Genomic DNA, 27,725 nt, shown 5'->3' with positions numbered 1-27,725 from the left:
GGATGCCAAAGGCTCTCCCTATGCCACTCAGTGGAGAAGAGAGGGTGAGTAATTGCCAGCTTCCACAACTGCCCTCTTGTCTGCCCCACCCACCACCCTATGGCAGCATACTGGTTAAGAGGAGGTTAAAGCCAGAAGGTCAAGGAGGGTGGAGCCCTGTGATGTCCAGACTTCTCTCAGTGCTGGTAAAAGCCCAGAGTGTGGGCGTCCCTAGGGGTGGAGCTCTGAGCTATAGAGCTCTAACTTGTCCTACTGACAACACTCCCACAGGAAGGATTTGTGTAAATAAGAATTTTTTTTTCTTCTCTTCTACAAATAAATTAAGAAACAAACTAGAAAATTTTCTGCACCCGTTACAGCCCTCGGGTGTGTGGTGTGCCCTGTCCCTGCAGGGTTGAAAGGGTCCATGGTTCCCTCAAATCTCAGAGTAGTCCAAGTCCAGGCTGGAGACTGGAGGGAGGTCGTGACCTCTTGGCAGGCTCATTCCTGCAGCTGCCCCAAATAGCCAGACTGTCCCTGGGGCTCATCCAGGCCCGGGTGCTGGCTGGGAGAGGAGGTGTCTGGCAGGTCTTGGCATGGAGGAGAAGGGCTGCTGCAGGGCCTCTCGGGGGAGGGGTTGGCCAAGTAGGCATTCACCAGCTGCATGATTTCTTCCACCTAAGAGAGGGCAGAGGTCAGAGTGCAACAGGGGCCACTGGATTCTCCTGTCTCATCCTCCACCCTGGCTCCTTACCAAGGCCTTACATGAGCTGCTCCTTGCAATTTTTCCCTCCTCATCATCACTCTTTCCCTCACTCACTATGTGCCAGTCACACTTGCTTTTTTCTGCTTCTCTAATATGCTGTTTATTTTCATCTCAGGGTCTTTGCACTTGCAATTCCTTTTACCTGGAATGTTGTTCCCCCAGATCTTCTTATGGCTAGCTTAAATGTCACCTTCTTTGAGTATCCTTTTCTGACCATCCTACCTAATGCTATGGTCCCCTCATCACCTCCTGTCACACTGCTCTTTCTTTTGTAGCACTTATCTCTATCTTAAATAGTCTTTGATTTCTCATTTAGAGTCTGACTCCCCCACTTTAATGTAAGCTCCTTGATCTTTGATCACTGCTGGGTCTCCAGTGCCTAGAGCTGTACCTGGACCATGCTCTGTTTAATAAATGTTTCTTGACATCTTTTCCCTTCTTTCCTCTTTCCACACCCCTCTTTCCTACTCACCTGGGGACTCTGCAGGAGGATCTGGCTCTCTCCCACCCTCAATGCTAGAGTGTGGGGGCCCATTAACTGGCAGGCGGCCACATGGCCATAGCTGACACTGTGGATGGGCTCTGTCTCACCAGGTCGAGAGAGGGACATGGCCTTGGCTCCCAGGCCCAGGCATAGCTTCTGTGGAGCACCCCCATCAGACTCCTGCAGACAGACAGGCAGAGTCAGGGTGCAAAAAGGAGACCCCGTAGCTCTATTTTTGGTGGGAGAAGATGGCTGTGAGCAGGAAGTTTCCTGGTCTCCCTATGATCCACAGTGCATGTGTCAGGGGACTAAGGCTCTAGAGACATAAGGGCCCAAGGGCCAGGCAATGAATCCTGGGATCTGAGATGGGCAGCTGTGCTGGGTGTAGGGTGAAGTGACTCATAGTGGGGACCTCTGGCTCTGGGACAAAGGTGTGGGGCTTGGGCCACCAGAGTCCCCCTCTCCCTTCTCCCCCTCACCGTGCTCAGCTCCAGAACGTCATACCGAGCAGCGCCGAACCCTGGACACTGCGCCGCCAGAGCCAGGTAGGCAGCCATGGCCTCAGCTCGGCCCATGCCCCGTAGCCGCTTCCAGCTGCCCAGCACAGCAGCCGCGGTGCCGGTGCCACCTCCTCCCTCTCGGGCCAAGCTTCCCGCCTTGCGGCCCGCCCCGCCACGCCGGGCCCGCTCCGCTCGACGCTTGGCTAGTCCCGGGCTCCAGATTGCCTCGGCCAGCAGGGCAGCAGATGGGGGAGGCCTGGGGATTGGGCGGGGAGGGTGTGCACGCGGCGGGGCTAGGGGCGGCAGCAGGCGGTCCAGGCGCGGCGGAGGCGCCCGCGGGGAGAAGTCCTGGTGCAGGCTCTGCAGACGCAGCGCCGCCAGGGCGCGCAGCGTGTCATCCGGCGGGGGTGGCCGGCCGCGCAGCAGCAGAGCGTGAGCCTACAGGGAGGCACCGGGCGTCAGCGAGGCAGCGGTGGCTGTGTGGTCGCAAAAACACCTCAGGGCGAGGAATCTGAGGTCTGGGTTCAAGTGAAGCCTCCCACGGGGTTGCCATACGACGAAACGCGATGGCCCAGCAGGGGATGGGTTGAGGCTCAGGGGTCTTTTGGGGGCCGTGAATGCCGGAGATCCTCACCTGCTCAAAGAGGAAAGGCAGTTCGTGACTGTCTGGGGACAGCCCCTCAGGGTGCAGAGGTCCGTGAAGACGCAGGCACAGTCTCCAACCAGAGTCGGGCGAGTCCTCCAGCCAGGCTTCCTCTGCAGCCAAACTGCAGCAGAGAACACCCCGCTATGCGATGCAGAAGCAGGGCCCCACAAGGCGCGGGCCTCTGGGAGCCGGGACCAATGTTGGGGGCGGGGCCAGGGTGGAGTGGACCATGGAGGGGAGCCTCGAAGCCCGACTGCAAACCGCTGGTGGGCAGGGGTCCCTCTGGGAACCAGTAAACATCACAGTGCAGGGCAAGTGGCGAGCGCTCATAAACGTTTGCTTAGAGATTGACCGAAGCTGAGAGGCAGATGGGCTAAAGGAAAGCAGGGCTGAGGCTGGACATTTACTTCTCAAACCTGGTGAGCACGTCAGCCACAAGAGTCCCTCCAGCCAGGGCTCGCTCCTGGGCCCCTCGCTGCTCATACAGCGCGAATGCGTTACGGCTTCGGGCCAAGCCCAGCCGCCCTACCAGCTCACGAGCAACCTGGAAGGAAGAGGGTGGGAGGGGAAAGTCAGGCCGCGCAAGGGTCTTGCCAGGACTTCTGGAGGGGCAGATCCAGCTGGCGGGGTCTTCGAGATCTCTCAGTCCCGCCAAAGACAACTCTCGCCCATGATGAATCTCACACTCGGGGCAAACCTAGGGCCCGTGCGCCGGGCCAGCCGGGCGTGGGAAGCTGGGAGGAAGGGTTGAGGTTTCAGGGGTCTTTCTCTGGCCTTACTTCCGCCGCAGTGGTGTGGGAGTCTATGGCCACAGGGCAGGCACCAGCTCCGGGACAGTGCACGGTGCATAACAACTCTTGCCGTCGGCTCAGCGCGGAAATCTCTGCTAGCGAAGGCACCAGCTCTCGGCCTCGCGTCCGGCCCAGCGCTTTTCGAATAAAGCGCGCATATTCCGCCAATTCCGAGTCCGGGAGTGCCTGCTCAGTCCTGGAGTAGGGAGAACCCGAGGATCAGGGCTCTGAGGGTTTTCCTTCCCCCTCTCCCTCGCCTTCTTATTTTATAGTTTATTTCTTCTAGTCGGTTCCCTCCCCTCCGACTCTAAGTTCCTCGAAGGCAGCAACAGGTTCTTCTGAATCCACCAGTGACTCTCTGTATGGAGATGAATTACTTTCTAAGGCCCCTGGAGACTCCTAACCTCACCCTCTCACTTCCCAAAGTCTCCATAATCCTCTCTCAAGTCGAAATCCAAAATCTAGCCCTGGCTCTGGACTGCATCCTCACTGAGGAAAAAACAGCCTTTTGATAATTCCTCCGCCCAAAGCGGGTACCTATTTGTAATTTCTCCGCCTGCAAGTGAGATGTGATCTTGTAATTCCCACAAACGCGCTGCACATATTAGCAGCGGCCCTGACCTTGGGCAAGTCCCTTGCTTCTCTGGGTCTAAGTTCTCCATCTGCCAAACCCGTTTGAAAAGGCCTGTCATTCTCTCCTGGCCCTGTAGCTTTCTTGCCTTGATCTTACCCCACCTACCCCTCTCACCTCTCCAGATGTCCTAGGAGGTGCCCCCGTACAGCTCCCCCGGGCCGGAAGGTGCAGCTCATACAGGTGAGGAGCTGCCAGTACCGTAAGGCCGCGGGGTCTTCGGTAGCCCGGAGCCCGGGGGGGCCAGCAGGGCCCGAGGTCTGCTTAGCCAGCTGCAGGAAGAGTTCATCGCGGAGCGCGGGCAGGTCCCGGCAGGTCTGGAGTACACCCTGCATCAGGGGCCCGGGGCGCCGTGCCCCCTCCAGGGCCTGCAGTGCCAGGAACAGCCGCACCGCCTCCTCGCGCAAGGGTGCGTAGCCTGGACCTGTGGAAGGGTCGGGGCGGAGGGACGGTTTGGAGAGGGGACACAGAGCTGGGCCCTGGGAGGAAGGCATGAACCAGAGGGGGTCAGAGGGAGTATAAGAGGACAGAGGGTGACAAGGAGGGGAGGGTACGAAGGACAGGAAGAGTGAAGGGAAAGCAATGGTCCCCACAGAGCCAAACTCTCAACCCCTGCCTCCCAGTTCCCCTCTGGAACTGCTAAAGCTGTAAGGCAGAGAGAGAGACTAAAGGACATAGGTTCAAACCTAGATTCTGTAATTGTATACAGAGAGCCATCACCATGGATCCAAAAACAGGCTGGACTAGGAGTCAGAAAATCAGGGTTCTTCTCCCAGCTCCCCTTAATCCTCTAGCTTTAGGACCTGGGCCAGTCACTAATCCCTTTTAGGGAGAAATATAGTTAGATGAGGCCAGCACATTCTCCCAGAGTACTGGCCTTTCCGCCCCTTGTAAAGGTAGTACAGCATGGTCTTAAACGTGTAATGAGAGAATAGAAGACAATGTAAGAACTCGTGAAGGAACACCAGTAGTCCGAAATAGACCCGTAGGAAAGATGGTCGAAGGGGATCCTTTTTTCTGTGCTGTCTTCCCACCCTGCCACCCTGGGTATGTCTGGTCAGCTTCCAGTTTCACCTTTATACTTTGAAAAGTGAGGGGCCGAAAAGGTCCCCTGAGGACTCCTGGGTCCCTGTCAGGCGAGGCATTCAGATTTCCCATCCAAGGGACCTGGGACACGGCACTACTCACCAGGGGCACTGACTCCGTAGGGCAAGGGCAGGAGTGGCGCGTACAAGGCCCCACTGGTGTGCCTCAGAATCGGGTTCCGATGGTAAATGAGGGCCACGGCCTCGGGGTCCCCGCAACTATCCTAGAGGCCAGGGAAAGGTTCAAAGTGATGGAGAAGAGGGCTCGCCATGAATCCGGATAACTGCTGGGTCCACCACCCTTCTCTTTCTCGATGGAGTCCCCTCTCTGTCACCTGAATGTCTCTGAGCAGCAGTTGGGTGGGGGTCTCCAGTGGTGCCTTGGAGGCGATCACTTCGCGCAGTGCCATCCCCCAGCGCTCTGCCTCGGCCTGACGCGGGGAGCAGAGCCGGACGCTGTGCTTCCGACCAGACACGGTCACTGACCACAGACCTGAAGGAAAGAGAGGCCCCGGAAGGCAATCAGGGACGGCTGGGTGCACTGCCCTGAGAGGTAGGAGAGTCCCCACGAGGTCTCACCGGTCTCTTTGGGCCTGCGTTCCGGGCCGGCTACTGAGCACAAGCTGGTGAGCACAAGGCTCCCAAGGCGCCGCGCCCCCTTCCCGTTGCTGCTGAACTGGTCCAGGGAGTCCCTGGTGAGCACGAACCAGGACCGGCGCGGAGGCAACCAGGGCCTCGCCCCTCCGCCGCGGGGCTCGCGGTACAGCCAACCTAAGGGAGAGGGGATCAGCAGAAGACATTATGCTCTGGAGGTTCGGATTGGGGGGCCTCCAGAGTGCATAAGATGGGTCTTCACCTTTCACGACAACGTCTGTGTCGTCCTCCAGCGGCCCTTTCTCCGGGATGAGGCTCCGCGTCTCCTCCCAGCTCTGCAGCCTGGTCCAGAGGGGAGGCAGGGTTGGGCGAAGCTGTGGGTGGTGTACCACGCCTCCAGGGGGCTCCTCTATAGGGGTTCCCCAGACCTCGAGGGGTGCCTGCTCCAGGCTGGGCACCCCTCCCCCAGGCTGTGGGAACCGCTGGGCCAGTCTGACCTCGCACCAGAAATAGCCCGCACCCTCCTTCCTCCAGGCGCCCCCAGCCGGACCGCCCCCATGGGACCCCAGCCAAACCACAGCGTCCGGTAGTGACTCTCCCTTATTGCACAATCGCGGGAGCAAAAGCAGCATGAGTAGGGGTCCTAGGAATGGGCTGGGGTCTCCAGACCATGGGATGGAGCTCACCTGTCTGAGATTGGCACGCTCCTCACAGGCTGAGTCAGCGTCACGTCCAGGGGGCCCTGGGGAAACAAGCTCAGGATCAGTGCTTTCCTCATAGGATGCACGTGGCTTCTGCCCCCAGGACAGTGCTGCTCAGGGGGCTGAAGAATCAAGGAGTGGAGTCGTGATTGTGAGCCAGTGAGCTAAAACCCCTAGGCTCTCCCCTCCCGCCAGTCTCTACAGAACAGCCCCTGCTAACAAGCCATGGCTCCCGCCTTATCTGCGTTACCCTTTGAAGATGCAATCAGGGCTTTGGTAGAGTGTAAAGAGCACTGGGCAGCGACTCAGAAGACTTGGGTTCTAATACCAGCTCAAGCACTAACTCTCTGTGGAACTTTGGTAAGTCCCTTCCAGTCTTTGGGTCTTAACTTCCCCAGGTTTGAAAAGGGAGAGGTGGATGTAGTCCCTTCTTGCTCTGGCAGGTTCGAAGTCACCCTCTACTCCTCATTTTCCCTTAGCTGGCCGACGTGCAGGCAGGAGGTGGCACAGAGGTGGATGAAGGGAAGAGAGACTCCTTCAGTTTAGGGCTTTCTCCAAGAGCTTCTTATGCCTTCCCACAGACACCCCAGAGACTTAATGTAAGCCAAGACCCTGACCCTTTGCTGGGGTTCGGGAAGGGCAGGTCTGGCTGAGGAATGGCACACACTCCACAGGAGAGGTGTGGTAGGGGATTTTGCCTTCCCCCCTTTCTAGAACTTCAACTGTAGATTGGGGGCTGAGAGAGGCCGCAAATTCATCCAGGAGCCAGGTCAAGCGGGAACTGTGCCATCGTCTCATTGCGCCCAGACTGCTAAAGCCAGGAGGGGGGGTTGGGGGCAGAGACACCTGTCCCCAAGCTCTGGGGAGAGGGGTGGAGGTGGAGCATGAGGCCGCCAATGGCCTGGTTCACAGAGCTGCCCTTGCTCAGCCTGGACGCTTGGGAACTCCTGGGTCCTGTGCCTGTGCCTTCCTGGGGCGAAGGTCCACCTATTTTCTGGAGGGTCTGAAAGGGGCTCTTGGCCACACACCACCATGGGCTCAGGGGTGGCAGGTGCTGACTACCCTCTTAGACCAACTCGCCTAATCGTAGTCCCCTGCTTCCCTCCCTTCCCTCCCCTCTATATTTATCCGCCCTCCGCCTCCGCCAGGTGCTGGCGCCGGCCCCGGCGGCAAAGCCCGCCCCACCCGGGCACAGAGCCACCGGGCCTGCTGGGGACCCCTGAGCGGGGGGGATGGGAGCCTGACTCAGGCCACAGCACACGGGATTCTGGTTGCCGGCGTGCTGGGGAATTGGAGAGGAGATGTTAGGGGATGGAAGTATCCCACACCAATGGAGCCTCAGTTTCCCCAAGGGGAGATTCGACAAAACTGGGGAGCTGAGTGTCCCTCACCATCCCCTTAGGGATTTCCCAGAAGCCTCACCAAGAAGGGCCGAGAGTTCTGTCCTGTGTGGCAGGGTAATGACGAGGGGTCCTCGAAGAGTTGTGGCCCCCAGTTCCCTCTCCGTGGGGTCCCTGCCACGGACCCCAATCTGAGGATGCCTTCTCCCCCTCGCCCAGGTCCCCGCGGCGGGAGCTCCCGCATCTGGCCCCAGCGCTCAGAATTCACGACCTGGGAGCAGAGCGGACCCAGGCGTCCGAGCTGCCTAGCCGGCCTCGCCACATTCCTCGGCGCTGGCGGAGGCGGAAGGAGACGGGATGGGACGCGGGCCCGGCGGGGAAGGGAGAGGCAGGGCCAGGTCGGGCCACGCGTGACGCCTCCCCCGCCTCAGGGCCCCCAGCAGGTGGACAGCGCCCAGCGTGCGGCGCGAGGCCCATAGGCACATCCGAGTAGGGCTGCTCCTTGAGCTCCTGGGGGCTTATGGCCCCCAGGCAAAAAACTCTCCCACGTCTCCTGTCCGCCAAGAGCGCGGCGTTTGGCTGTAGTCTGGAGCAGGATCAGGCGTGACGGCCGGTGGTAGTAAGAGGGATTCAGACAAGGCTGTAAACCCCCCGGGACTTACCCTCCCGCCGCCCGCTGGACTTGGGGTCCGTAGCTCAAAGGTCTCTTCGTCCTCGTCCTCGTCCCCGTCCCCGCTAAGCTCGCCGTCCCCGTAGTCCCGGTGCAGAAGAGTAAAGCCTCGACGGCAGCAGAGGAGCCACCACAATCCCCCGGGGAGAGGCATCCGGGCGAGCAGCCGGGGGATGGGGGCGCAGGCAGCCGGGGCTGAGCTGCAGGGGGTCGGAGAAACTGATGGGGCTCCGACCCGAGCAGGGGAAAGATGAAGCAGGAAGAAGGGAAGGGAGAGAGGAACAGGGAGGAGGCAGTGTCTGGCGCTGGGGTGCAAGGGGTCGCTAGCTAGAGCCTGCAGGGGGCTCAGTGTCTGGGCCCCCGGAGGGGGAGGGGGAAAAGCGTCCAGGGCCCAAGGGGGAGGAGGGAGCAATGTCCGGAGCTGGGAAGTACTGTCCGTTGTAGTGTCCAGCCCTATGGGGGGCAGTGTCCGGTGCAGTGTCCAAGGTGGGCAGCTGTCCAAGCTTCAGGGAGGGTCGTGTCCGGTAGAGTGTCCGGTGGCCGGGGCCCGGGCCGCGCGCGCTGCGCTCCCTGCAGCCCGGGACTGGCGCGCTAGGGGCGCGAGCACAGTGCCGGGACCCGCCTCCCAAATCCCCTCCCCTTCGCCCCCCTCCCTCCCTCTTCTTTTTCTCCTCCCTTCTTTACAGGGCAGGGTCCAATTTTCGTCACAGCCTCCTTTGCCCAATCCCTGTGCCTGGCGCCGGGCGCGGCCACCAATCAAGCTAGTGAAACCGCGGCGGGTTGCATCATGTGCCACTGGCTCGGTGACAGCGGGGAGGGACAGGGGAATTGGGAGGGAGGGGACGGTGCGATGTTAGCCACGCCTTCGTCTCTGAGGTCGTACAGGGAGTGCTAGTGACGTCACGGAAGCCCTCCTTTAAGCTCTTGTTTTAACTCTTGACTCACTAACCAACAGATTAAAAACCCTCCTGAGAAGGAATTTTGGAGAACCAAGGCCATAGGACATCGAGGAAAGCCTCAGTTGCTGGCCTCTGAACCTGTCTCGTCTCACGGTCCCTGAGAAAGGAAAGAGCCTTAGCTACCTGTGCAAAGCACAGCTCTAGATGTGGCCCTCGCCCATGGGTGAAGGAGTCTAGTTCCTCGACCTGAGTCACCTCCTTTCTGAAGTGAAGTGCAGACTTAGGCCGAAAATAAATCTAATTTAGAGCGCACAAGCTCACTGAACTCCAGTGGGGAGGGCAACTTGGGATTCTAGGGAATTCTGTGGTCTTCGGGTAGAGTGGAGTCCTCTCAGGGTGACTATCCTGCGGTTCTGTGTAGGAAGGGGTTAACCAAGGCTCAGGAGGGACGGGGCGGGGCCGCAGACGGGGCGGGGGCGACGGCGGGCGCGCGCGTGAGTTGCTGACTCAGCGGCGATTCCCGCGGTCTCCGGTGGAGGGTTCCAGGTTGGGTCGAGTGGCTGGCGTGTGGGACCCTTTGAGGATCGCCGCCATCTCCAGGTCTTCCCAGGACCCCGGCCCCTGGAAGCCGTGGTTCCGTCTCAGCCGCCGGAGGCTCTGGGAAGGAAGGCTAGCCCAAGCTGGGCGGGGCGAGACAGGGCGGGGACGTCAGGCCAGCGCCTCCCGGGAGACCTCCCCGCCACGCCCCGCCCTTCTTGCCCCAGGTCCCCAGACTGCTGGCTGGAGTGGTCCAGGCAGCAAAGCTGCCCGGATATTAAGCTGCGAGACTTGTCGCACGTGAACATCATCCTGCCTATCGTGATTGTGTAAAACAAAGACCAGGAGTCAATGCGACCGTCTCTAGAGGCCATCCCGGCCTCGTCCTGGCCCAAAATGAGTGGCCTGCACTGCGGTTTCCTAAGGGTGGAAACACCACAGTTCTCTTCCCCGTCTGTATCCCAGGCCTTGACCTGCAGGGAAGTTCTTTCTGAGGTCTAACCTCTCTCTGGCAGGCTTAGTACATTTCTTCTGACCCTGTCCCCAGGAAAGACTGAGAAAGGCAGTCACCTCCACCTCCACCACGCCCATGATAACGACTCTGGAAATTTGCAAATGGGAATTCTCTCCTTGGTTTTTCTCCAAGGTGAAAAACTCCAACACTATTTTTTACATTTTTTCTTTTCACCACAGAACCTTAGAAGAGACTATGAAATGGTAATCTAATCCAAAAGCCCACCCAAAACGGGAATCTCCTGCCCCCATCCCTACCCCCACACCTTGCACAGGAACACACTGTCCCGGACAGCCTCGGCCTGAACATTCCAGAGGCGGGGAACTTGGTACTTGCTAAGGCAGCCATTACTGGATAGCACTCTGGTTGTTAGAAAGCTCTATCTTACGCTGTTTCAAGAGGAACCCCTCACCCCTCCTCTCCTGGCAGCTTTCCCACCTCGCCTCTGTTAGCAGAGACCGGGTGAAAGTGGAGGGGGTGTCAATGCCTGGAGCTTCAACAGGCCCAGCAGCCCCCCCACCACGACCCAGGCTCTCAGCACCTTCCACCGAAAGCCAAGCGCCTTGGAGGTGGGGCGGGCATGGGGGGGGAGAAGGGGGGAGAGGGGGGAGAGGGAGGAGAGGGGAGGGGGAGGGGAGGAGGGTGGACAGGCATGGTTGCCCTGCTACAAATCACTTCCAAGTTGGTGACTCAAAAATAGTAACAGTTGTTGGATTGCGTCTCATTTCCATGTTATCAATTTAATGTGGCAAAGTACAGAAGCAATTCCTTTAGGTCCCTACCTCTTTCAGTATTCCCCCACCTACTCCCCTTTCCCACTATCCTCCCTGATTCATTTCCTCAGCCCGCCCCCTCCTCTTGATTCGCAGCACTAGTTGTCCCAGAAGGAGCCACTGTGGGTCTCAGTGGGAGCCGAGCAGGAAGAAAGGCGGGGCCGGCGGGGGCAGCGGCCGCCGGGGTGAGGCCCTGGGCTGCAGCCACCACCCCGGAGCAGCCTTCGTAGGTCCTGGCGGAAGCGCAAGCCCAGAAAGGCGTAGAGCACCGGGTTGAGGCCGCAACGGGCTAGAGCCAGGCCCCCGGTCACCAGCAGTGCCAGGTCCTTGCGCTTGCTGGCAGGGCAGCTCCGCTCGCGGGCGGCCAGTAGGTCGGCGGTATCCAATAGCAGGGCGAGACTGTAGGGCAGCTGCAGAACCACGAAGGCCGCCACCAAGGCCACCACGACGCGCAGCGCGCGCCGGCGCTCCGGCCCCCTGGCGGCCAGCAGCGTGCGTCCCAGGAGCGCATAGCAGGCCGCCATGACGCCCAGTGGCAGCACGAAGCCCAGGACCACCTGCCCCACTGCGCTCGCCCCCTTCACGGTCTGCGTGAGGCCCTCGGGGAAGATGAGACGGCAGCGCCGCTGGCCTTCTCGCTGCCCATCCTGGCTGAAAAGAAGAGCAGGCAGCGCCAGGAACAGCGACAGCAGCCACACCATGACTGAGACCAAGTGTGCTCTGCCGGGCCTGGAGCGCCTGGGTCCAGCTGGGAGGGCGCGAGTAATGGCCACGTAGCGGTCGGCGCTGATACAGGCCAAGAAGAGGAAGCCGGCATGGAAGGAGGCTGAGTAGAGACCCGAGATGGCACGGCAGGTGACACTTCCCAGACTCCAGCCCTGCAGAGCCCCAGCTGCAGCAAAGGGCAGAGTCAGGGCCAGCAGAAGGTCGGCCAGGGCCAGCTGGAGCAGGTGGGCGGAGGTAGGGGATCGGGCAGCGCGACGGGCCGCCAGGTGGGTGGCCAGGACCAGGCCATTGCCTGCCAGACCCAGGGCAGCAACCGTCAGGGATACACTGGGTTGGAAGGCCCGACTGAAAGCCTGGACATCTGCCTTGTAGCAGAGCTCTGGCAATGGCTCAACGGAGTATGCCTCATCATCGGCCCCGGAGTAGGGGCCCCAGGAAACCTGGGAATGTCAAAATGAGAGGAGAGACCTTATGAGACATCTTCCCAGTCCCAGCCCCCTCCTACATATGACTTCCAAACTGGGGTGTGACCAGGTACAACCATACACGGGGAGAAGACACAAATTCTTCTCCACACTCTTCCCAGCACACCCTCAACAGGCCTTGACTTCCCTTGTTTGTACTCCTGACTCTGCATCCAGCTTTTTGGGTGACCTTGAACAAGCCACTTGCTCTATCTGGATCTCGGATAGAGCCTAATATGTAATGTCAAGATTAGAAATTGTAACCAGCCCACATGGCAGTGTTGTTTGAAATAGAAAGATAATGGATATGAAGTATCTGTGCTCTTCATAGGCCAAGGGTCTGTATTATTAATAAATGTTAGAGCTTCAGTTCTGCTTGCAGCGCCCTCTCCTGGAAGAACTCCCACATGCAGGCTTTGCCTCAGAACTGGTGGCCAAACCACAGATCTCCTTTCCCTTTTCCGCTCCGCACCCCACCTCTACCTCCAGTACAGGTGCACTGAACAACTCATGACAAGCCCGTCTCAAGAACTGGGGCTCAGGTTTTTGGTTAAGACCTTGGAACTCTATGTTCAGCTTGCCCTCCCCCTCATCCCCAGTCCCATCCCTCAACCCCAGCCTCACATAACCAGCCCCATTTACATGGAGGGCCCCAGACCCAAATGGCTACAGGCATCCTGGACGGGTTATAGCACAGAAGAGGCCTATTGCCAGATGTGGAATCCCATCCCTTCACTTTACCCTCCCTCTCTGTAATTCTTCCCCCCTGTCCCCACTCCCACCTGCTCTGCGGGCTCAGTCCCCATCTCTGGCTACACCGGTTTCTGAGGTATAGCCACTGGGGAGAGAAGTTAAATTAGTGGTACAGGAAGGAAGGGGCGGGGAGAGGGGCCAAGAAGGCGGTGGGGATTAGGGTCTGTGGGCCCCCTCTTTATCTACCTCCACCCCTAATTTCACTTTACCCTGCCAGTAGAAAGAGGTTTTTGGAATATCCTTATTTGCTAGCTACCTGTGTGATCTTGAGTAAGTTTGTTTGATCTCTCTGAGCCTCAGATTTTTCATCTGCAAAGTGGAGTAAGGTAAAAATGCTGAATTCACAGGGTTATGAGGGTGCCTAGCAAGGGTGCTTGGAGCATAATTTGCCTTCAGAAAATGTTAGAATCTTTTACTTGCTCTTCTCCCCTTCTCCAGGCTTTTGGGTTTTTCAGGACCTCCTTTCCCCCACCCCTGAGACCACAGTCTCTGCCAGCCTCGGGTTATTCAGGGTATTTCCCGGTGGCTGGAGGTTCTCTACCCCCACCCTTTCGCAGCAGAGCTGAGGCTCGCGCTTGCGCGGGGTCCGGGAAAACGGCGCGTGTCAGGAGAGAGAGGCTGGGGAGGGGGGAGGTGAGAGGAGAGAGGGCGGAAAGGAGAGGAGAGAGAGAACAGCGGAGAACCAGGAACGACAGCGAGGGGGCTGGGGGGAGAAGGGTTGGGGGAGAGAGGAAAGAGGGAGGGGTGGGTAAGGAGGAGAGACAGCGATCCGCTGCGAACCCCAGGAGAGCTGGGAGCCGGCGGTGAAACTGGTGGAGCCTTAGCCTGAGCAGGGCACTGGGAGGCGGCCGCCGAGACTCTTCAGCCCTGCAGAATGCTTCTCCGGCTCTTCTGCACCTTGCTCGCCGCGGTCTCAGGAGCCCGGGGCTGGGGCTACTGTGAGTGCCGGGCTTGGAAGCCGGCAGGGTTGGGCCTAGGAGCCCAAAGCCTGCAGGGCGGGTCCCGCACCGCATTGCGGCTAGGTGGTCGCGGGTCCCTTCCAGGCCGGCGCGCGCTCGCTCTGTCATCCTTTCCTGCCTCTCCTCCGCGCTCCGCAATGCAGGCTGGCGGCTGGCGTGCGGGCTCCGGCTGGGGCTGGGCTCGTGGTCGAGGACAGAGTCGGTCTCGGCCGGGATTTGGGACAGAGATCCAAACGGGAACTTGTGCCTGGATTCGAGAGTTGAGGATAAGGGTGTTATTGGTGATTGGGGCTAGGGTTAAGGTTTGGCGGGGGCCCGAGGCTGGGCTTGGAACTGGCCCAGGGGCTAGGGTTTGGGGCTGGGATCCAAGCAGGAGTTGGTGCCCCCGATTGATACTAAGGTTGGATATGTTGCTGGCGATGGTACCAGAACTAGCTGGGTTTGGGACCAAGGCCTGGATTTGGGGTTGGTGTAGGTTCGGAGTGCTAATGAGTGAGATTGATGCTCAGGCTAGGGCTAGATTGGTGTCTTGGGCTGACTCAGATTCCAGAAGATGCTGATCGTGTTTTGGGGAGTACTGAGCTGGGTTGGTACCAGGGCAGGAACAGGGCTAGGGAGGGTCTGGCCTAGGGGCTTCCCCAGAAGGAGAAAGCAGCTTCCCCTGAGTGTGCAGCCCAGGTTGAGTAGATGGCTTAAGTTAGGGCTAGGTTAGCAGCTGGAGGACCAAGAAGGAGGAGATCCATTTGCTCAGTATGCCTGGCCTTCGGAAAGACCTGGGAGGGGCCGCCCTGACTAACATGTCCATTCCCTCAACCCAGACGGCTGCGATGAGGAGCTGGTTGGTCCCCTGTATGCACGCTCCCTGGGTGCCTCCTCCTATTATGGACTCTTCACTACACCACGCTTTGCTCGGCTGCACGGTGAGCGTCAGGTGCTTCATTGTGGTGTGAAGGACTCTGGAGAGCTTGGGAGTAAAGGGGGAGCCAGTGGTGAAAGCCCTTGCCTCTTCTATAGGCATAAGTGGATGGTCTCCCCGGATTGGGGACCCGAATCCCTGGCTCCAGATCGACTTAATGAAGAAGCATCGGATCCGGGCTGTGGCCACACAGGGCTCCTTTAACTCGTGGGACTGGGTCACACGTTACATGCTGCTCTACGGTGACCGAGTGGACAGCTGGACGCCGTTCTACCAGCAAGGGCACAACGCGGTACTCCAGGCCCCTAAGTACCACTTGGGGAACCTCCTCGGCTCTGTGACCTGGGCTGGGCGCTAGCTTTTGGGGAAAGGAAGGAGGCGGTGGTGAGGGCACAGATGAGCAGTGCCTTCCGCTCCGGGGACTCAGCCCAGAGGGATTGTCAGCTCACCGTGTGTGCAAGACATTCCTGGATGACAGGGTTTAACGTACTTTAGGGTAAAATCTGGGAGAGCTTCTTGAAGGAGGTGACACCTGAGTTGAGCTTTGAGGAAATAATAGGATATTGGGAGAGGACACTAAGCTAGGGACTGTGTTTACATAAAGCCATGAAGGCAGGGGAGATCAAGGAGTGTTTGCTTTCCGGAAGTTGAGATTGGCCGGCTGTGACAACTGTGGACTGGGTGGCTGTGGGGGAAACAAGCAGAGGGTGGGGACCTTGTCACTCCTCTTCCCTTCCCCCTCAGACCTTCTTCGGTAACGTGAATGAGTCGGCAGTGGTGCGCCACGACCTGCACTACCACTTCACGGCGCGCTACATCCGCATCGTGCCCTTGGCTTGGAACCCGCGCGGCAAGATCGGCCTGAGGCTCGGCCTCTACGGCTGCCCTTACAGTAAGGATGCGGAGGTCGTGGCGGGGGCCTGGAGATGAACAGTTTCCCGGTCCCCTGGCTCACCTACGGTCGTTCGTGCAGAGTCGGACGTGCTCTACTTCGACGGCGACGATGCCATCTCGTACCGTTTCCCGCGAGGGGTCAGCCGGAGCCTGTGGGACGTGTTCGCCTTCAGCTTCAAGACCGAAGAGAAAGACGGGCTCCTGCTGCACGCCGAGGGAGCCCAGGGCGACTACGTGACACTAGAGCTGCAGGGGGCGCACTTGCTGCTGCACATGAGCCTGGGTGAGCTCAGCGACCCTGGGTGTGACCCTTGAGGCGCTCCCGCCTCACCCCTCGGTGCACCTCCTCCGCGAGGCCTCGCGCACTTCCGATGTTTCCCCTCCTAATTGGACCAACCCGCCTTTTTCGTGTAGATTTTAGTGCTAGCAAAACACTGGATTCCTAGTCAGGAGAACTGGATTCCCGTCTCAGCTCCACTACCTACCAGTGGTGCGACCTTGGACAAGACACTTTCCCAGTCTCAGTCTCCTCCTTGTAAAGTCGTTATCTACACAGACCCCAGAAGAGTTATTTGGTATCGCATTAGCTCTTCATAAAATCCACATGATGATGTAAAGCAGCTATCATGCCTCAAGTTTTACTGATAGGAAAACAGAGGCTCAGAGAGGTTAAATGACTTACCCTAAGTCACATCCTCACCAAGGACCAGGCTCTCAGTGGCCCAATCTCTATATGCCCACTCTCCCTGGCTGCTGCCACTGCTGCTCTGCCTGGGGGTTAGAGCTGGCTGGGGTTCTCCAGGTTCCTGTGCTGACTCTGCCCCACCCTGCCCTCAGGCAGCAGCCCCATCCAGCCAAGGCCTGGTCACACCACGGTGAGTGCTGGCGGTGTCCTCAACGATCAGCACTGGCATTACGTGCGTGTGGACCGATTTGGCCGCCAAGCGAATCTCACCCTGGATGGCTACGTGCAGCGTTTCATTCTCAATGGCGACTTTGAGAAACTGAACCTGGACACGGAGGTGAGTGGAGCTGGGGATGCACCATTTGGTTGAGTGCGGTGCTAGGTGAGTCAGTGGTGGACAGCATTTCTCTCCAGCAGAGGTAAGACCTTGTTTTCTGATTCCTGAATATCCTAGGCAGCTCTTGGCAAACTTGTGGCTCATAGAAAGGCCTGGTTTTTTGTTTGTTTTGTTTTTGTTTTTGTTTTTGTTTTAAAACACCTACAGCACCTGGTCTTCCTAGGTGGTCTCCCATTCAAGTATTAACCAGGCCCGACCCTGCTTAGCTTCCGAAATCAGACGAGAGCAGGCACACATTCAGGGTGGCATGGCCATAGAAGAAAGGCCTTGAATTTTGTTGTGGCATCGTTGTTGCTGTTAGCATGCAGATTCCTGGGCACCACCCCAGAACTCCCGAAATGGGGTCTGGAAATCTGGATTTTGGAGATCAGGCAAGATGACAATATTGCCCCCTTGGATTGCCTAACTGTGGAGTTGGTAAAGACCCTGGCCCTGATCTGCAGATAAATAATCCTAGAAAGGCTTATTGACTTACCCAAGGGCCTGCAGCCAATTTGTGGTGGAATCAGGTTAGAACCCAAGCCAAGGAAGGCCCAGTGAGCTTCCGGCTTTAATACCAATACCAAGGAAATGTGTGTTTCAAGTCTTTTATAAAGCTTTATGGCCAGGAATGCGAGAAAGGTGTGCAGGCTCCCGCACCCAGGGAACCTCACTCCCCAACCCCCCTATCCCCGCAGATGTTCATCGGGGGTCTGGTGGGCGCAGCACGTAAGAACCTCGCCTATCGACATAATTTCCGCGGCTGCATAGAAAATGTAATCTTCAACCGTGTCAACATCGCAGACCTGGCCGTGAGGCGCCATTCACGGATCACCTTCGAGGCTAGTGGCTAGGGGATCTGGGAGGACGGGACATCAAAGTCGCTCGAAAAGCAAAGAGGTGGAGCGGGAAGAGATTTTGACAAAAGCCCAGGACCTCTCTCTCCCCAGCCAGATGCTCAAGTGGGGGGCATCACCGACTAACAGGAGGTGCAAAGACCACCCCTCTACCTCCCAGTTAAGAAGCTATGGTCCGGTTCAACCACTTCCTGAATTAATAGATGAGGAAAATAAAGTGCAGAGGCCGGGAGTGGCTTGGCCAGAGGGCACGCAGTTGCGCTGTGGCTTAGTAGGGACTTGAACCTAGGGTAGTTTTGGTGTGCTCATCTCCTCACCCGCTCAGGAGCCGCAGTCTAGGGCCTCTGCCCGGTAGTCGACGGGAAATCGTCTCTGGACGCTGGAAGAAAGGAATGGAGGCGGTCGCCCTGGAGACAATGTAGATCAGTGATAGCGAGCCAGCCCAGACGCCCGCTACAGCCGGACATGTTTCTGGAGGGTGGGAATGGTCAGAGTTGGAGGTCTTACCGCCACGCCCCCACGCCGAGGGAGTGCCTTGATAAAGATCTTAGACCTGTTGAAAATGGGCAGAGGGGGGCTGGGGCATGGCTCGCTTATTGGTGGAGCCTCACTTTCGCCTCCAGGGTAAGGTGGCATTCCGCTGTCTGGATCCGGTTCCTCACCCGGTCAACTTCGGAGGTCCTCACAACTTCGTGCAAGTGCCTGGCTTCCCGCGCCGCGGCCGCCTCGCAGTCTCCTTTCGCTTCCGCACCTGGGACCTCACCGGCCTGCTACTTTACTCCAGCCTGGGGGACGGGCTGGGCCATGTGGAGCTGATGCTCAGCGAAGGGCAGGTCAACGTGTCCATTGCGCAGACTGGCCGAAAGAAGCTCCAGTTTGCCGCTGGTGAATAGTGGAGGGAGGGAGCAGGAGGCGGGGACTGGCCGCAGGCGGAAGGCACTAGTAGCCCAGAAAAGGGCAGAGAAGAGGAGGGGAGGTTGTAGGCCTGGACCTGGGCCTTTGCATACTGGAGTGGGTGAGGGAGTGAAGGGAGCAGAGCCGGAGGTCCCAGAGCCCTGGGAAAAAGTGGGAGTGGATGGAGGCAGCTGGGGCTGGGGGCAGATCTGAGGGGCTAAGAGTGCTGGGAGAAGCAGGAAGGCTGAGAGTCCTGGTATTCTCCAGTTCCAGAGGATCTCTGGAGGTGTTTGTTATTCATTTATGACTTTGCGGACTCTATATCAGCTGCTGGGGTTATGGATAGTGAATAGAGACATTCGGAGCTCTCGCCAGTGTGATAAGTGTAACGATGGGGCGGGGCGGGGGGACATATAGGCTGCTGTTGGGACACAGAGTGGGGGGGTGTTCCTTCCCCGGGCAAGACATATTTCTTCTAGAATGTGGTGCTTTCCCCACCCACAGCAACCTTCTTTTCTGTCCAGGGTACCGCCTGAATGATGGCTTTTGGCATGAGGTGAATTTTGCGGCACAGGAAAACCATGCAGTCATCAGCATTGATGATGTGGAAGGGGCAGAGGTCAGGGTCTCATACCCACTGCTGATCCGTACAGGGACCTCATACTTCTTTGGGGGTAAGTGGGGACCAACTTGGCCAGACCTCTTTTTCTGGGTGGCAAGTCTCCACCTCAGTCCACCCAGATGAGGCTGCATGGAGAACTTTGTAGAGATAAATCCTTCTTTCCCCTCTGGGGCCTTGGGATCTCAATGGTCAGTGCCATTGTCTATTGGCCCCCTTTTCTCCTTCATGTCTGGCTCTCCCTTGGCATCTCCCTGGGGGAGGGTCTCTGGGGTCTCTCATGGGGAGGACCTCACAGAGATGGTTTCTCCAGGTTGTCCCAAGCCAGCCAGTCGATCAGGCTGCCACTCCAACCAGACAGCATTCCATGGCTGCATGGAGCTGTTCAAAGTGGATGGTCAACTGGTCAACCTGACTCTAGTGGAGGGCCGGCGGCTTGGATACTATGCTGAGGTCCTCTTTGACACATGTGGCATCACTGATAGGTATTAGAAGCCCCTCTCCCAACAAGAGGTGACGCTCTCCAAAGCCCTCTTCCATGGTCTCCCAGTAAGAGCAGACTTTCTCAATAATCTCCCTTCTCCTGGTCCCAGCTTCTCACTCTCCAGCACTTGGGAGATGATTCTTCCTTGACCTCTCGCCTCCTATTTCTTCACTTAAAGTGACACATGCTCAGAATTAAAATGAAGCATCTATTTTTTTGGTCTAGAGGGTTTTATTTGGGGGTGGGGGGTGATAAGGCATTGTTTGTTCTTTTGGGGAAAGGGAAACAGTAGTACTTGAGCTCTGAGGCCTGCATCATGCCCCAGCATTTAGGCTCATGCCTGGCTCGTTAGGTGAGGTGTGTCTCACTGGGTTCTGGTACTTTCAAGAGCTGGGAGTGGAGCCTGTAGGATCAGACTCCACTCTCAAGCTCCTTCCCTTGGTGTTGGCCTCCTTCTCTAGGTGTAGCCCTAACATGTGTGAGCATGATGGACGCTGCTACCAGTCTTGGGATGACTTCATCTGCTACTGCGAACTGACAGGCTACAAGGGGGAGACCTGCCACCAACGTAAGCCAGCTGGGATGTGGGAGAGAGTCATGGACAGGGGAGGTCAGGAGAAGGTTGCTGGGGATCATGAAGTTGCTAAAGACGGTGGGGCTGGCCCTCCTAGTCCTCTGACCCCATAATTGCCTTTTCCCCACCCCACCACCTACCAGCTTTATATAAGGAATCCTGTGAGGCTTATCGACTCAGTGGGAAAACTTCTGGAAACTTCACCATTGATCCTGATGGCAGTGGCCCCCTGAAGCCATTTGTAGTGTACTGTGATATCCGAGGTAAGTGGCTCTGATGGATGAAGGGGCAGCTGACAAGGCTATGTGGAGGTGTGGGAGAAACAGGGAAAGACTGAAGAGTGGGCAGGGGCCAGTAAGATTTAACTGTGTTGGGGGTAAAGGAGATCAGAGGGGACAAGGGACACTCAGGAATTTGTAATCTAGCCTTGCAGATAAATTCCAGCTTCCTGATGCATTCCAGCTGTCTCGTTTCCAGCCTACAATGTTGAGAGCCCAGAGCTGAGCTGGAATGGAGCTGCTGGCCACATTTACTGGCTCTGAGTTGCAGCAGTAGTGGTAGAGGTGGGCAGGGAGATGGGTAGAAAATGCCCATCTCCAGCCAGAGTTCTGTCCCATCCCCTCCACCAGAGAACCGGGCATGGACAGTTGTGCGTCATGACAGGCTCTGGACAACTCGGGTGACAGGTTCTAGCATGGAACGGCCATTCTTGGGGGCTGTCCAGTACTGGAATGCATCCTGGGAGGAAGTCAGCGCCCTGGCCAATGCTTCACAGCACTGTGAACAGTGGATCGAGTTCTCCTGTTACAATTCCCGGCTGCTCAACACTGCAGGTTGGGGCTGGGATCAGGGAGGGCGAGGTGGAGAGCTGGAGGAGAGGCCAGTGGGGGCCTGGGAGAAGAAAACCAGACAGTTCAGCTGAGCCCTGGGCTAGAAGATTCAAGCAGGGGTCTGGGCCGCTTAGAAGGGTGAGAGGGGAGCCTAGAGACTAATGGAGGGATAGGGCCTGCAAACTTCCTGCACCTCTTCTCCAGGAGGCTACCCTTACAGCTTTTGGATTGGCCGAAATGAGGAACAGCACTTCTACTGGGGAGGCTCGCAGCCTGGGATCCAGCGCTGTGCCTGTGGTCTGGACCGGAGCTGCGTGGACCCCGCTCTGCACTGTAACTGTGATGCTGACCAGCCCCAGTGGTGAGGGGGTGGGCAAAGCAACAGGGCTTTCAGGATTCTGGGGCAGGTGAGTGGCAGGGGCTGAGCCACTGCATCTTGCCCCCACAGGAGAACTGACAAAGGACTGCTGACCTTTGTGGACCATTTGCCTGTTACTCAGGTGGTGGTGGGGGATACGAACCGCTCTACTTCTGAGGCCCAGTTCTTCCTGAGGCCTCTGCGCTGCTATGGCGATCGTGAGTGGCAGACTCCTTATGTGTGACTTCCAGGGTTGGCTCTCCAGTTTTCCAAAATCTAGGCCACATGACTCACTGGGCACCTCTAGGACGCACGGCCAGACACCCCAGGTCTTGCTGCAATATGACCCCCATCTGTGTTATTCCTTATTCTCTTTCCCTACCTTCCCTTACCCAACCTGAGGCTGCCTTTCCCCCCACCCCACCCCACCCCACACACACACCCTCCAGACCCCCTAAGGCCTTCCTCCATCTGGTTTTATAGGAAATTCCTGGAACACCATCTCCTTCCACACTGGGGCTGCACTACGCTTTCCTCCAATCCGTGCCAACCACAGCCTTGACGTCTCCTTCTACTTCAGGACCTCGGCTCCCTCAGGAGTATTCCTAGAGAATATGGGAGGCTCTTACTACCAGTGGTGCCGACCTTACGTGCGGGTGGAACTAAACAGTGAGCAGGCACAATGGTTAAGGACATGGGGTAGATGACAATCTCTGGGGATAAATGGGGTAGGTGGAGGCTGGGGAAGGAGACAAGGGCAGACGCCTTTTGAGAGGCAGCATGGAGAGGGCTTTTGATGACCCTGGGTTCTAGACCCAGCTCTGCTTTGATAGCTGGCATTGTGACCTGGGGCACCCAGTTTGCCTCTCTGGGCCTTAGCCCCCTTACTTGTAAATAAGGAAGCTGGATTCCTGAGGTGTCTCCTGCGTGACTAGCTATGCTGCTAACCTAAGAAGTGGGGTTGGGAAGCTGGCTCTAGGGATCTACAAATTTGGGAGACCAGGGGTAGGTATAAGGTTAAACAGTTTATGGGTTTTGTCCTAGGCTGTAGATAAACTGAAGGAACATTTAAGGAGCTCCAAAGAGTGAAGAAGAGAGGTTGTATTAGGTGAGGACTCTGTGAGGGATCTTGGAGGTCTGAGTCCTCTCCTCTTCACCCCCATATTGTCCAGCATCCCGGGATGTGGTCTTTGCCTTCGATGTGGGAAATGGAGATGAGAACCTGACAGTACACTCGGATGACTTTGAGTTCAATGACGATGAGTGGCACCTGGTCCGGGCTGAAATCAACGTGAAGCAGGCCCGGCTCCGTGTAGATCACCGACCCTGGGTGGTGCGGCCTATGCCTCTACAGACCTACATCTGGCTAGAGTATGACCAGCCCCTCTATGTTGGTGAGCAGCAACCCAGAGGCAGGTCTGAAGCATCCTTCACCTTCCCGCTCTCTCAAGGCTGCTCTCCTTGTTTCCAGAAACCCCATGTCTTAGGTCCCAATGCCCTCTGCTTCAGAGTGAGCTAAAGGCCCACCTTTCCTCTCTAGTCCCTGGCTCCATTCCATTCTTCTAGCCCCCTTGGCTTCCCTCCTAACCTTAATATTTATAGCTGTCTCTTGCTCTTCACCCATTTCTTGAACTGCTCACCATTCTCAGGATCTGCAGAGCTTAAGAGGCGCCCCTTTGTGGGCTGCTTGAGGGCTATGCGTCTGAATGGAGTGACTCTGAACCTGGAAGGCCGTGCCAATGCCTCCGAGGGTACCTCGCCCAACTGCACAGGCCACTGCACCCACCCCCGGTTCCCCTGTTTCCATGGAGGCCGCTGTGTGGAGCGCTACAGCTACTATACATGTGACTGTGACCTCACAGCCTTCGATGGGCCATACTGCAACCACGGTCAGTGCTGCTGGTTATAGGAGGACAGGGAGTCATAGGGTGTAAGGGGATAGAGGATGGAAGAGAAAGAAGGAGGGTATAACGTCAGCACCAGGGAAAACTGGAGTTGTCCCTGGGTTCCTGAGCTCTGAACTGGGGCCGTTAGGTAGCTGAAGATGCTAGGTGACTCCAAAGGCATAAAGTGGGGCAAGGGAGGGATGGTTCATCTGGTAGTAAAAGAACTCAAAGCAACAAGCAAATAACTTCCCCATCTTCCCACTATCACCAAGGTAACACAGGTTACTCCCCTTGCAAGCATATCCACCACAGACTGCATGATGCCCTCCTATGCCATTTCCTATTTGACATTTGCTGCACTCCTAAAACATGTCTACAACCTGGTTCTTGGTTAAGGAGAGCCCTGTCATTCACCACAGCAAGATTTCTGCATATATGCCCAGACTGCATCCTCCCTAAGGCTGGTCTAGGAGGATGCATGAGCAGGTAGGTTACTGATGAGAAGTCTGCTGGAGGAGGGAGATACAGGGACTTAGAGACCAACAGAAGACTTTTCTTTGGTCTAGGTTTGGAAGTGTGAGTAGTGGTGAGTGTACCAGATAGGGTCATGATATCTCAATTCTAATCTTGGCTCCTCCATCTCCACTTACTGTGTATCCTTAATCAAGTCACTAACCCATTTCTGAGCTTCAGTTTCCCCACCTGTAAAATGCAGGGGCTGGATTAATCTTTTACCTTTCCCATGGTTTTAAGATTCCACTCTGTGACAGAAGGACTCAAGGGGACCTAAAAGTGAAGGGAGGTGTGTTGTGGCAGTGGCAGAAACTGAGGGCAAGTCCTGGGTGTATGTGTGTGGATGACATACACAATGTCTGAATGTGGGAACAGAAGCCCTGACCTCACTATCTTGCCTTCAGATATCGGTGGTTTCTTTGAGCCCGGCACCTGGATGCGCTATAACCTGCAGTCGGCGCTGCGTTCTGCAGCCCGGGAGTTTTCCCACATGCTGAGCCGGCCAGTGCCAGGCTATGAGCCGGGCTACATCCCTGGCTATGACACTCCTGGCTATGTGCCTGGCTACCACGGCCCTGGGTACCGTCTGCCTGACTACCCACAGCCCGGCCGGCCTGTGCCAGGTTACCGGGGGCCTGTCTACAACATTACTGGAGAAGAAGTGTCCTTCAGCTTCAGCACCCACTCTGCCCCTGCCGTCCTGCTTTATGTCAGCTCCTTTGTGCGTGACTACATGGCTGTGCTCATCAAGGAAGACGGTAAGCTCCCGACAGGCTCTCTCCCTCAACTCCAGCTTGCTCCAGTACACCCCTCATTTTCATAACTTGATTCACTGGGGACCCAAGCAATCTTAGAAGATGGGGATTGTGGGAGCTGACAGACTCCCTCTTTCTCTTCTCTACTGCACAGGGACCCTGCAACTGCGCTATCAGCTGGGCACCAGTCCCTACGTATACCAACTAACCACCCGACCAGTCACTGATGGCCAGCCCCACAGTGTCAACATCACCCGGGTCTACCGCAACCTCTTCATCCAGGTATGTGTAGATGGAGGTGGACCAGTTCAGATTGTAAGTTCATAATCTAGGTTGTGGCACCCAGGAAAATGTCAAATATTTAGCATTTGTGAGCATATGCCAATTTACAGAGGACTTTCATGTCTATTACCTCATGAGACTCAAAACAGGTCTATGAGGCAGTTTGGGCAGGCAGGTGTTCTTATTATCTCTGTTTTACAAATGAGTAAATGGGCTCAGAAAAGTGAGTTTCCCCAAAGTCAAACCACTGGGAAACTGCAGAAACAGGGCTCGAAACCAGGTTGTTGGGTTTTTAATACCAAATCCTACATCTGGGTCCAGGAATCACTCAACCTAAGACTGAGCTAGGACTTACCGCCACTTTAGACAGAGCTCAGAGTTCCTGCATGGTCTTGGCTCCGTCTGCCTCTGGTTCTCCCTCCTTCATCTCCTTTCCCTTCCCTGCCTCAGGTGGACTACTTCCCACTGACAGAACAGAAGTTCTCACTGTTGGTGGACAGCCAGCTGGACTCGCCCAAGGCCTTGTATCTAGGGCGTGTAATGGGTAAGCTATGGGTGAGAATGCGTTTTGGATTAAGAAGTGAGTGAAGTCCCTGGAACCTAAAGGAGAGTGAAGGAACTGAGAATGGCGGTAAAGGTGGTGATAAAGATGAGTAAAACCTATGCATGGTGAGAGGGAGCAAGGCTATTGGTGGTCCAAGCCCCTTTCCTTCTGGACCCGCCTCTCCTTCAGAGACAGGAGTAATTGATCCGGAGATCCAGCGCTACAACACACCAGGTTTCTCGGGCTGCCTGTCCGGTGTTCGATTCAACAATGTGGCTCCCTTGAAGACCCACTTCCGAACCCCTCGACCCATGACAGCTGAACTAGCTGAGGCCCTTAGAGTTCAGGGAGAACTGTCTGAATCTAACTGTGGAGCCATGCCACGTCTTGTATCAGAGGTGCCACCTGAGCTGGATCCCTGGTATCTGCCCCCAGGTACAACGCCGGGACACAGAAGAGGGAGGGAGGGGAGGGACAACAGGGAAGGAAAATGATTCTTAACACGGAGAAAGCTTTTCCTAACTGGTGCTTTCTCCTCTTCAGACTTCCCATACTACCACGACGATGGATGGGTTGCCATACTTTTAGGCTGTGAGTAGTGCGATCACTACCCTGACCTCCTAACCCCACCCTCTGACTGTCAGCATTCTCTTCTGCCCAGTATCCCTAGGGCTGAAGGCACTGGGTGCACAGTGGTGCGAAGAAGGATGAGATAGGCTGGAGATTTTTATATGTTTGAGGATGTTATAGACTTTTAATTGGAATATTAAAATGGGGCAATGGCTAAGGAATGAGGAAATGGGGGTACAGTAGAGAGATGAGAAATTAGGGGTAACTACCAGGGATGTGGAAAGAGAATATTAGAAACAGAATATAGCAGGGGATAAGCCAGGAATTCAGACCTACCAGAATCTTAGGAATAGGCTGATGTAGTAGTAGAGCAGACACTGTCATACATGTATGCTTTTGGTCGAAAGCATACGTGTGTCTATATATGGGTGAGACCCCACAGATCTGAATTGTTCCTTTTTCTCTCTTTCAGTTTTGGTGGCCTTCCTGCTGCTGGGGCTGGTGGGAATGTTGGTGCTCTTCTATCTGCAAAATCATCGTTACAAGGGTTCCTACCACACCAATGAGCCCAAGGCCACCCATGATTACCATCCCGGCAGTAAACCTCCCCTACCTACTTCAGGCACTGCCCGGGCCCCAGCCCCTACACCAGCTTCCACCCAAGTTCAAGCCCCAGCCTCAGCCTCAGCCTCAGCCCCAGCCCCAGCTCCAGCCCCAGCTCCAGCCCCAGCCCCAGCCCCAGGCCCAGCTCCAGCTCCAGCCCCAGCCCCAGCCCCAGCCCCTGGCCCCCGGGACCAAAACCTACCCCAGATCCTGGAAGAGTCCAGGTCTGAATGAACCAGAAGGGCTTCAGGGACCAAGTCCATTTCCTCTGAATTCCCCAGTACCTGCTTCTATTTCACCCAGTCAGGGACATTTGGCTCCTCTTAGCTGGTTCTGTTCATCCAGAGGATGCCCCTCCTGCCAAGTTTGGTGGGCAGAGCTACAGATGGGACCAAAGGGAGTGGCTGAGCCTCACTGCCTAAACCAATGCCCTGCCCATTTCCGTTTCCCCAGGCTCCTGGTTGTTTGCCTGCCCCAAAGAAGCCTCACTGGGTTGAGACAGGCCCTTCCTGCCATCCCTGTCCCAGCTGCTGCCAGGGGTTAACAGAGTGCAGGGGAGATTAACTGCCTCCCTTCAAACATTCAGTCTCAGCAGGGACAGATGTGTGGGATTGCAGGGATGCACAGGGTATGGGGGGAGGAGGCTGCTAAATCATATCCCCAGCCTCCCCACTGCCCTTCAGATCTTCCATCTGCTTCCACTCAGCTGGGGGTTAGGAAGGGCTCCATCGCTATCCCCTGCCCTGCTTTTTCTTTTTTTTACAGAGACCAAAAGGCCTCAGTTTAGCACCTTGGTACCTCCGCTGCTTCACATGCTTTAGCCAAAGCCATAAAAGTGTAGAGAGAATAATGCAGACACACCGACTAGCCAGGCCCTCCACTCTTCCTCCCTCTTCCAAGATATGCAATAGCCTTGGTGCTTGTCCAAAGGCTCAGCCCCATCTCCATTGCATGAGGAGCCCTCTTTCCTCCGCTCAGAGATGCTGCTTCGTTTGCCCAGGTCATATTCTTTATATATATATTTTGTTGCAAAGTCTCTCTCTAGAGAAACTCTATATATTACTCTAATTTTTAAATTATCAGTTTATATATAAAAGAAAAAATCAATCAACTGTTCTGTCTTGTGCCGTGCCCATGGTCTGTAGTTTGCTTCTCCTGTGTTAGGAGTCCCATGAGGTCTGCTGGTCACTCAGCCAGCCTGGTCCAGCCTCCACTCTGAAGCTGTGCTCTGAGACTCGGAGCTGTTCTAATAAAGCAGAGTGGCAGAGCTCCA

At 56.6% G+C, this 27,725-nt stretch overlaps 3 protein-coding genes and 1 pseudogene across 12 annotated transcripts; 1 reads left to right on the top strand and 3 right to left on the bottom strand.

The window, feature by feature from the left end:
• Positions 1-276: 276 nt before the first annotated feature.
• On the bottom strand, positions 277-8,825 carry PLEKHH3 (pleckstrin homology, MyTH4 and FERM domain containing H3). 7 transcript variants are annotated; one of them, XR_897138.2, is made up of 14 exons: positions 8,180-8,825; positions 7,600-7,788; positions 6,163-6,218; positions 5,739-5,818; positions 5,462-5,653; positions 5,218-5,375; positions 4,986-5,106; positions 3,915-4,221; positions 3,155-3,362; positions 2,783-2,919; positions 2,364-2,496; positions 1,734-2,167; positions 1,218-1,409; positions 277-657 (listed from the first exon to the last, which is right to left on the bottom strand). XR_897138.2 is itself a non-coding variant. In XM_011381184.2 (14 exons), the coding sequence occupies exons 1-14, from the start codon at positions 8,339-8,341 to the stop codon at positions 481-483; spliced, it is 2,571 nt and encodes an 856-aa protein (XP_011379486.1). In that variant the 5' UTR covers positions 8,342-8,823; the 3' UTR covers positions 277-480. The 7 variants fall into 7 exon arrangements, 5 of the variants coding, with proteins under 5 accessions (XP_011379486.1, XP_011379487.1, XP_011379491.1 ...); XM_011381184.2 differs by having other exon boundaries at positions 1,709-2,167; positions 8,180-8,823; XM_011381185.2 differs by having other exon boundaries at positions 1,709-2,167; positions 2,792-2,919; positions 8,180-8,823.
• On the top strand, positions 6,452-27,725 carry CNTNAP1 (contactin associated protein 1). 4 transcript variants are annotated; one of them, XM_023523900.1, is made up of 24 exons: positions 6,452-6,537; positions 14,631-14,732; positions 14,827-15,020; positions 15,473-15,620; positions 15,702-15,905; positions 16,460-16,644; positions 17,382-17,525; positions 18,164-18,425; positions 18,959-19,108; positions 19,367-19,538; positions 19,999-20,105; positions 20,255-20,374; positions 20,741-20,944; positions 21,146-21,302; positions 21,390-21,517; positions 21,783-21,968; positions 22,472-22,693; positions 22,949-23,188; positions 24,103-24,456; positions 24,608-24,735; positions 25,186-25,279; positions 25,469-25,714; positions 25,823-25,869; positions 26,322-27,725. In XM_023523900.1, the coding sequence occupies exons 3-24, from the start codon at positions 14,886-14,888 to the stop codon at positions 26,994-26,996; spliced, it is 4,308 nt and encodes a 1,435-aa protein (XP_023379668.1). In that variant the 5' UTR covers positions 6,452-6,537; positions 14,631-14,732; positions 14,827-14,885; the 3' UTR covers positions 26,997-27,725. The 4 variants fall into 4 exon arrangements, with proteins under 4 accessions (XP_023379668.1, XP_023379667.1, XP_023379669.1 ...); XM_023523899.1 differs by lacking the exon at positions 6,452-6,537 and adding an exon at positions 11,687-11,765; XM_023523901.1 differs by lacking the exon at positions 6,452-6,537 and adding an exon at positions 11,687-11,765 and having other exon boundaries at positions 14,631-14,743.
• Positions 10,859-12,906, bottom strand: CCR10 (C-C motif chemokine receptor 10). The gene is made up of 2 exons (XM_011381279.2): positions 12,883-12,906; positions 10,859-12,076 (listed from the first exon to the last, which is right to left on the bottom strand). The coding sequence occupies exons 1-2, from the start codon at positions 12,904-12,906 to the stop codon at positions 11,009-11,011; spliced, it is 1,092 nt and encodes a 363-aa protein (XP_011379581.2). The 3' UTR covers positions 10,859-11,008.
• Positions 16,843-16,963, bottom strand: LOC111732182 (annotated as a pseudogene).

The sequence above is a fragment of the Pteropus vampyrus genome, unplaced genomic scaffold, assembly GCF_000151845.1.
Source record: "Pteropus vampyrus isolate Shadow unplaced genomic scaffold, Pvam_2.0 Scaffold432, whole genome shotgun sequence".
NCBI lineage: Eukaryota > Metazoa > Chordata > Mammalia > Chiroptera > Pteropodidae > Pteropus > Pteropus vampyrus.
Note: the sequence above shows the minus strand (reverse complement) of the source record. Positions and strands in the feature narration are given on the sequence as shown.

Coding starts and splice junctions, on each gene's coding strand:
- PLEKHH3 (XM_011381184.2), bottom strand. CDS start 8,341: ATGCCTCTCCCCGGGGGATTGTGGTGGCTCCTCTGCTGCCGTCGAGGC. Junction 5,107..5,217: donor TGCTGCTCAGAGACATTCAG/GTGACAGAGAGG, acceptor CCTGGCCTCTAG/GATAGTTGCGGGGACCCCGA. Junction 1,410..1,708: donor ACGTTCTGGAGCTGAGCACG/GTGAGGGGGAGA, acceptor GTCTGTCTGCAG/GAGTCTGATGGGGGTGCTCC.
- CCR10 (XM_011381279.2), bottom strand. CDS start 12,906: ATGGGGACTGAGCCCGCAGAGCAG. Junction 12,077..12,882: donor GGACTGAGCCCGCAGAGCAG/GTGGGAGTGGGG, acceptor TGACATTCCCAG/GTTTCCTGGGGCCCCTACTC.
- CNTNAP1 (XM_023523900.1), top strand. CDS start 14,886: ATGAAGAAGCATCGGATCCGGGCTGTGGCCACACAGGGCTCCTTTAAC. Junction 20,106..20,254: donor GGGGGAGACCTGCCACCAAC/GTAAGCCAGCTG, acceptor ACCACCTACCAG/CTTTATATAAGGAATCCTGT. Junction 23,189..24,102: donor TGGGCCATACTGCAACCACG/GTCAGTGCTGCT, acceptor TCTTGCCTTCAG/ATATCGGTGGTTTCTTTGAG.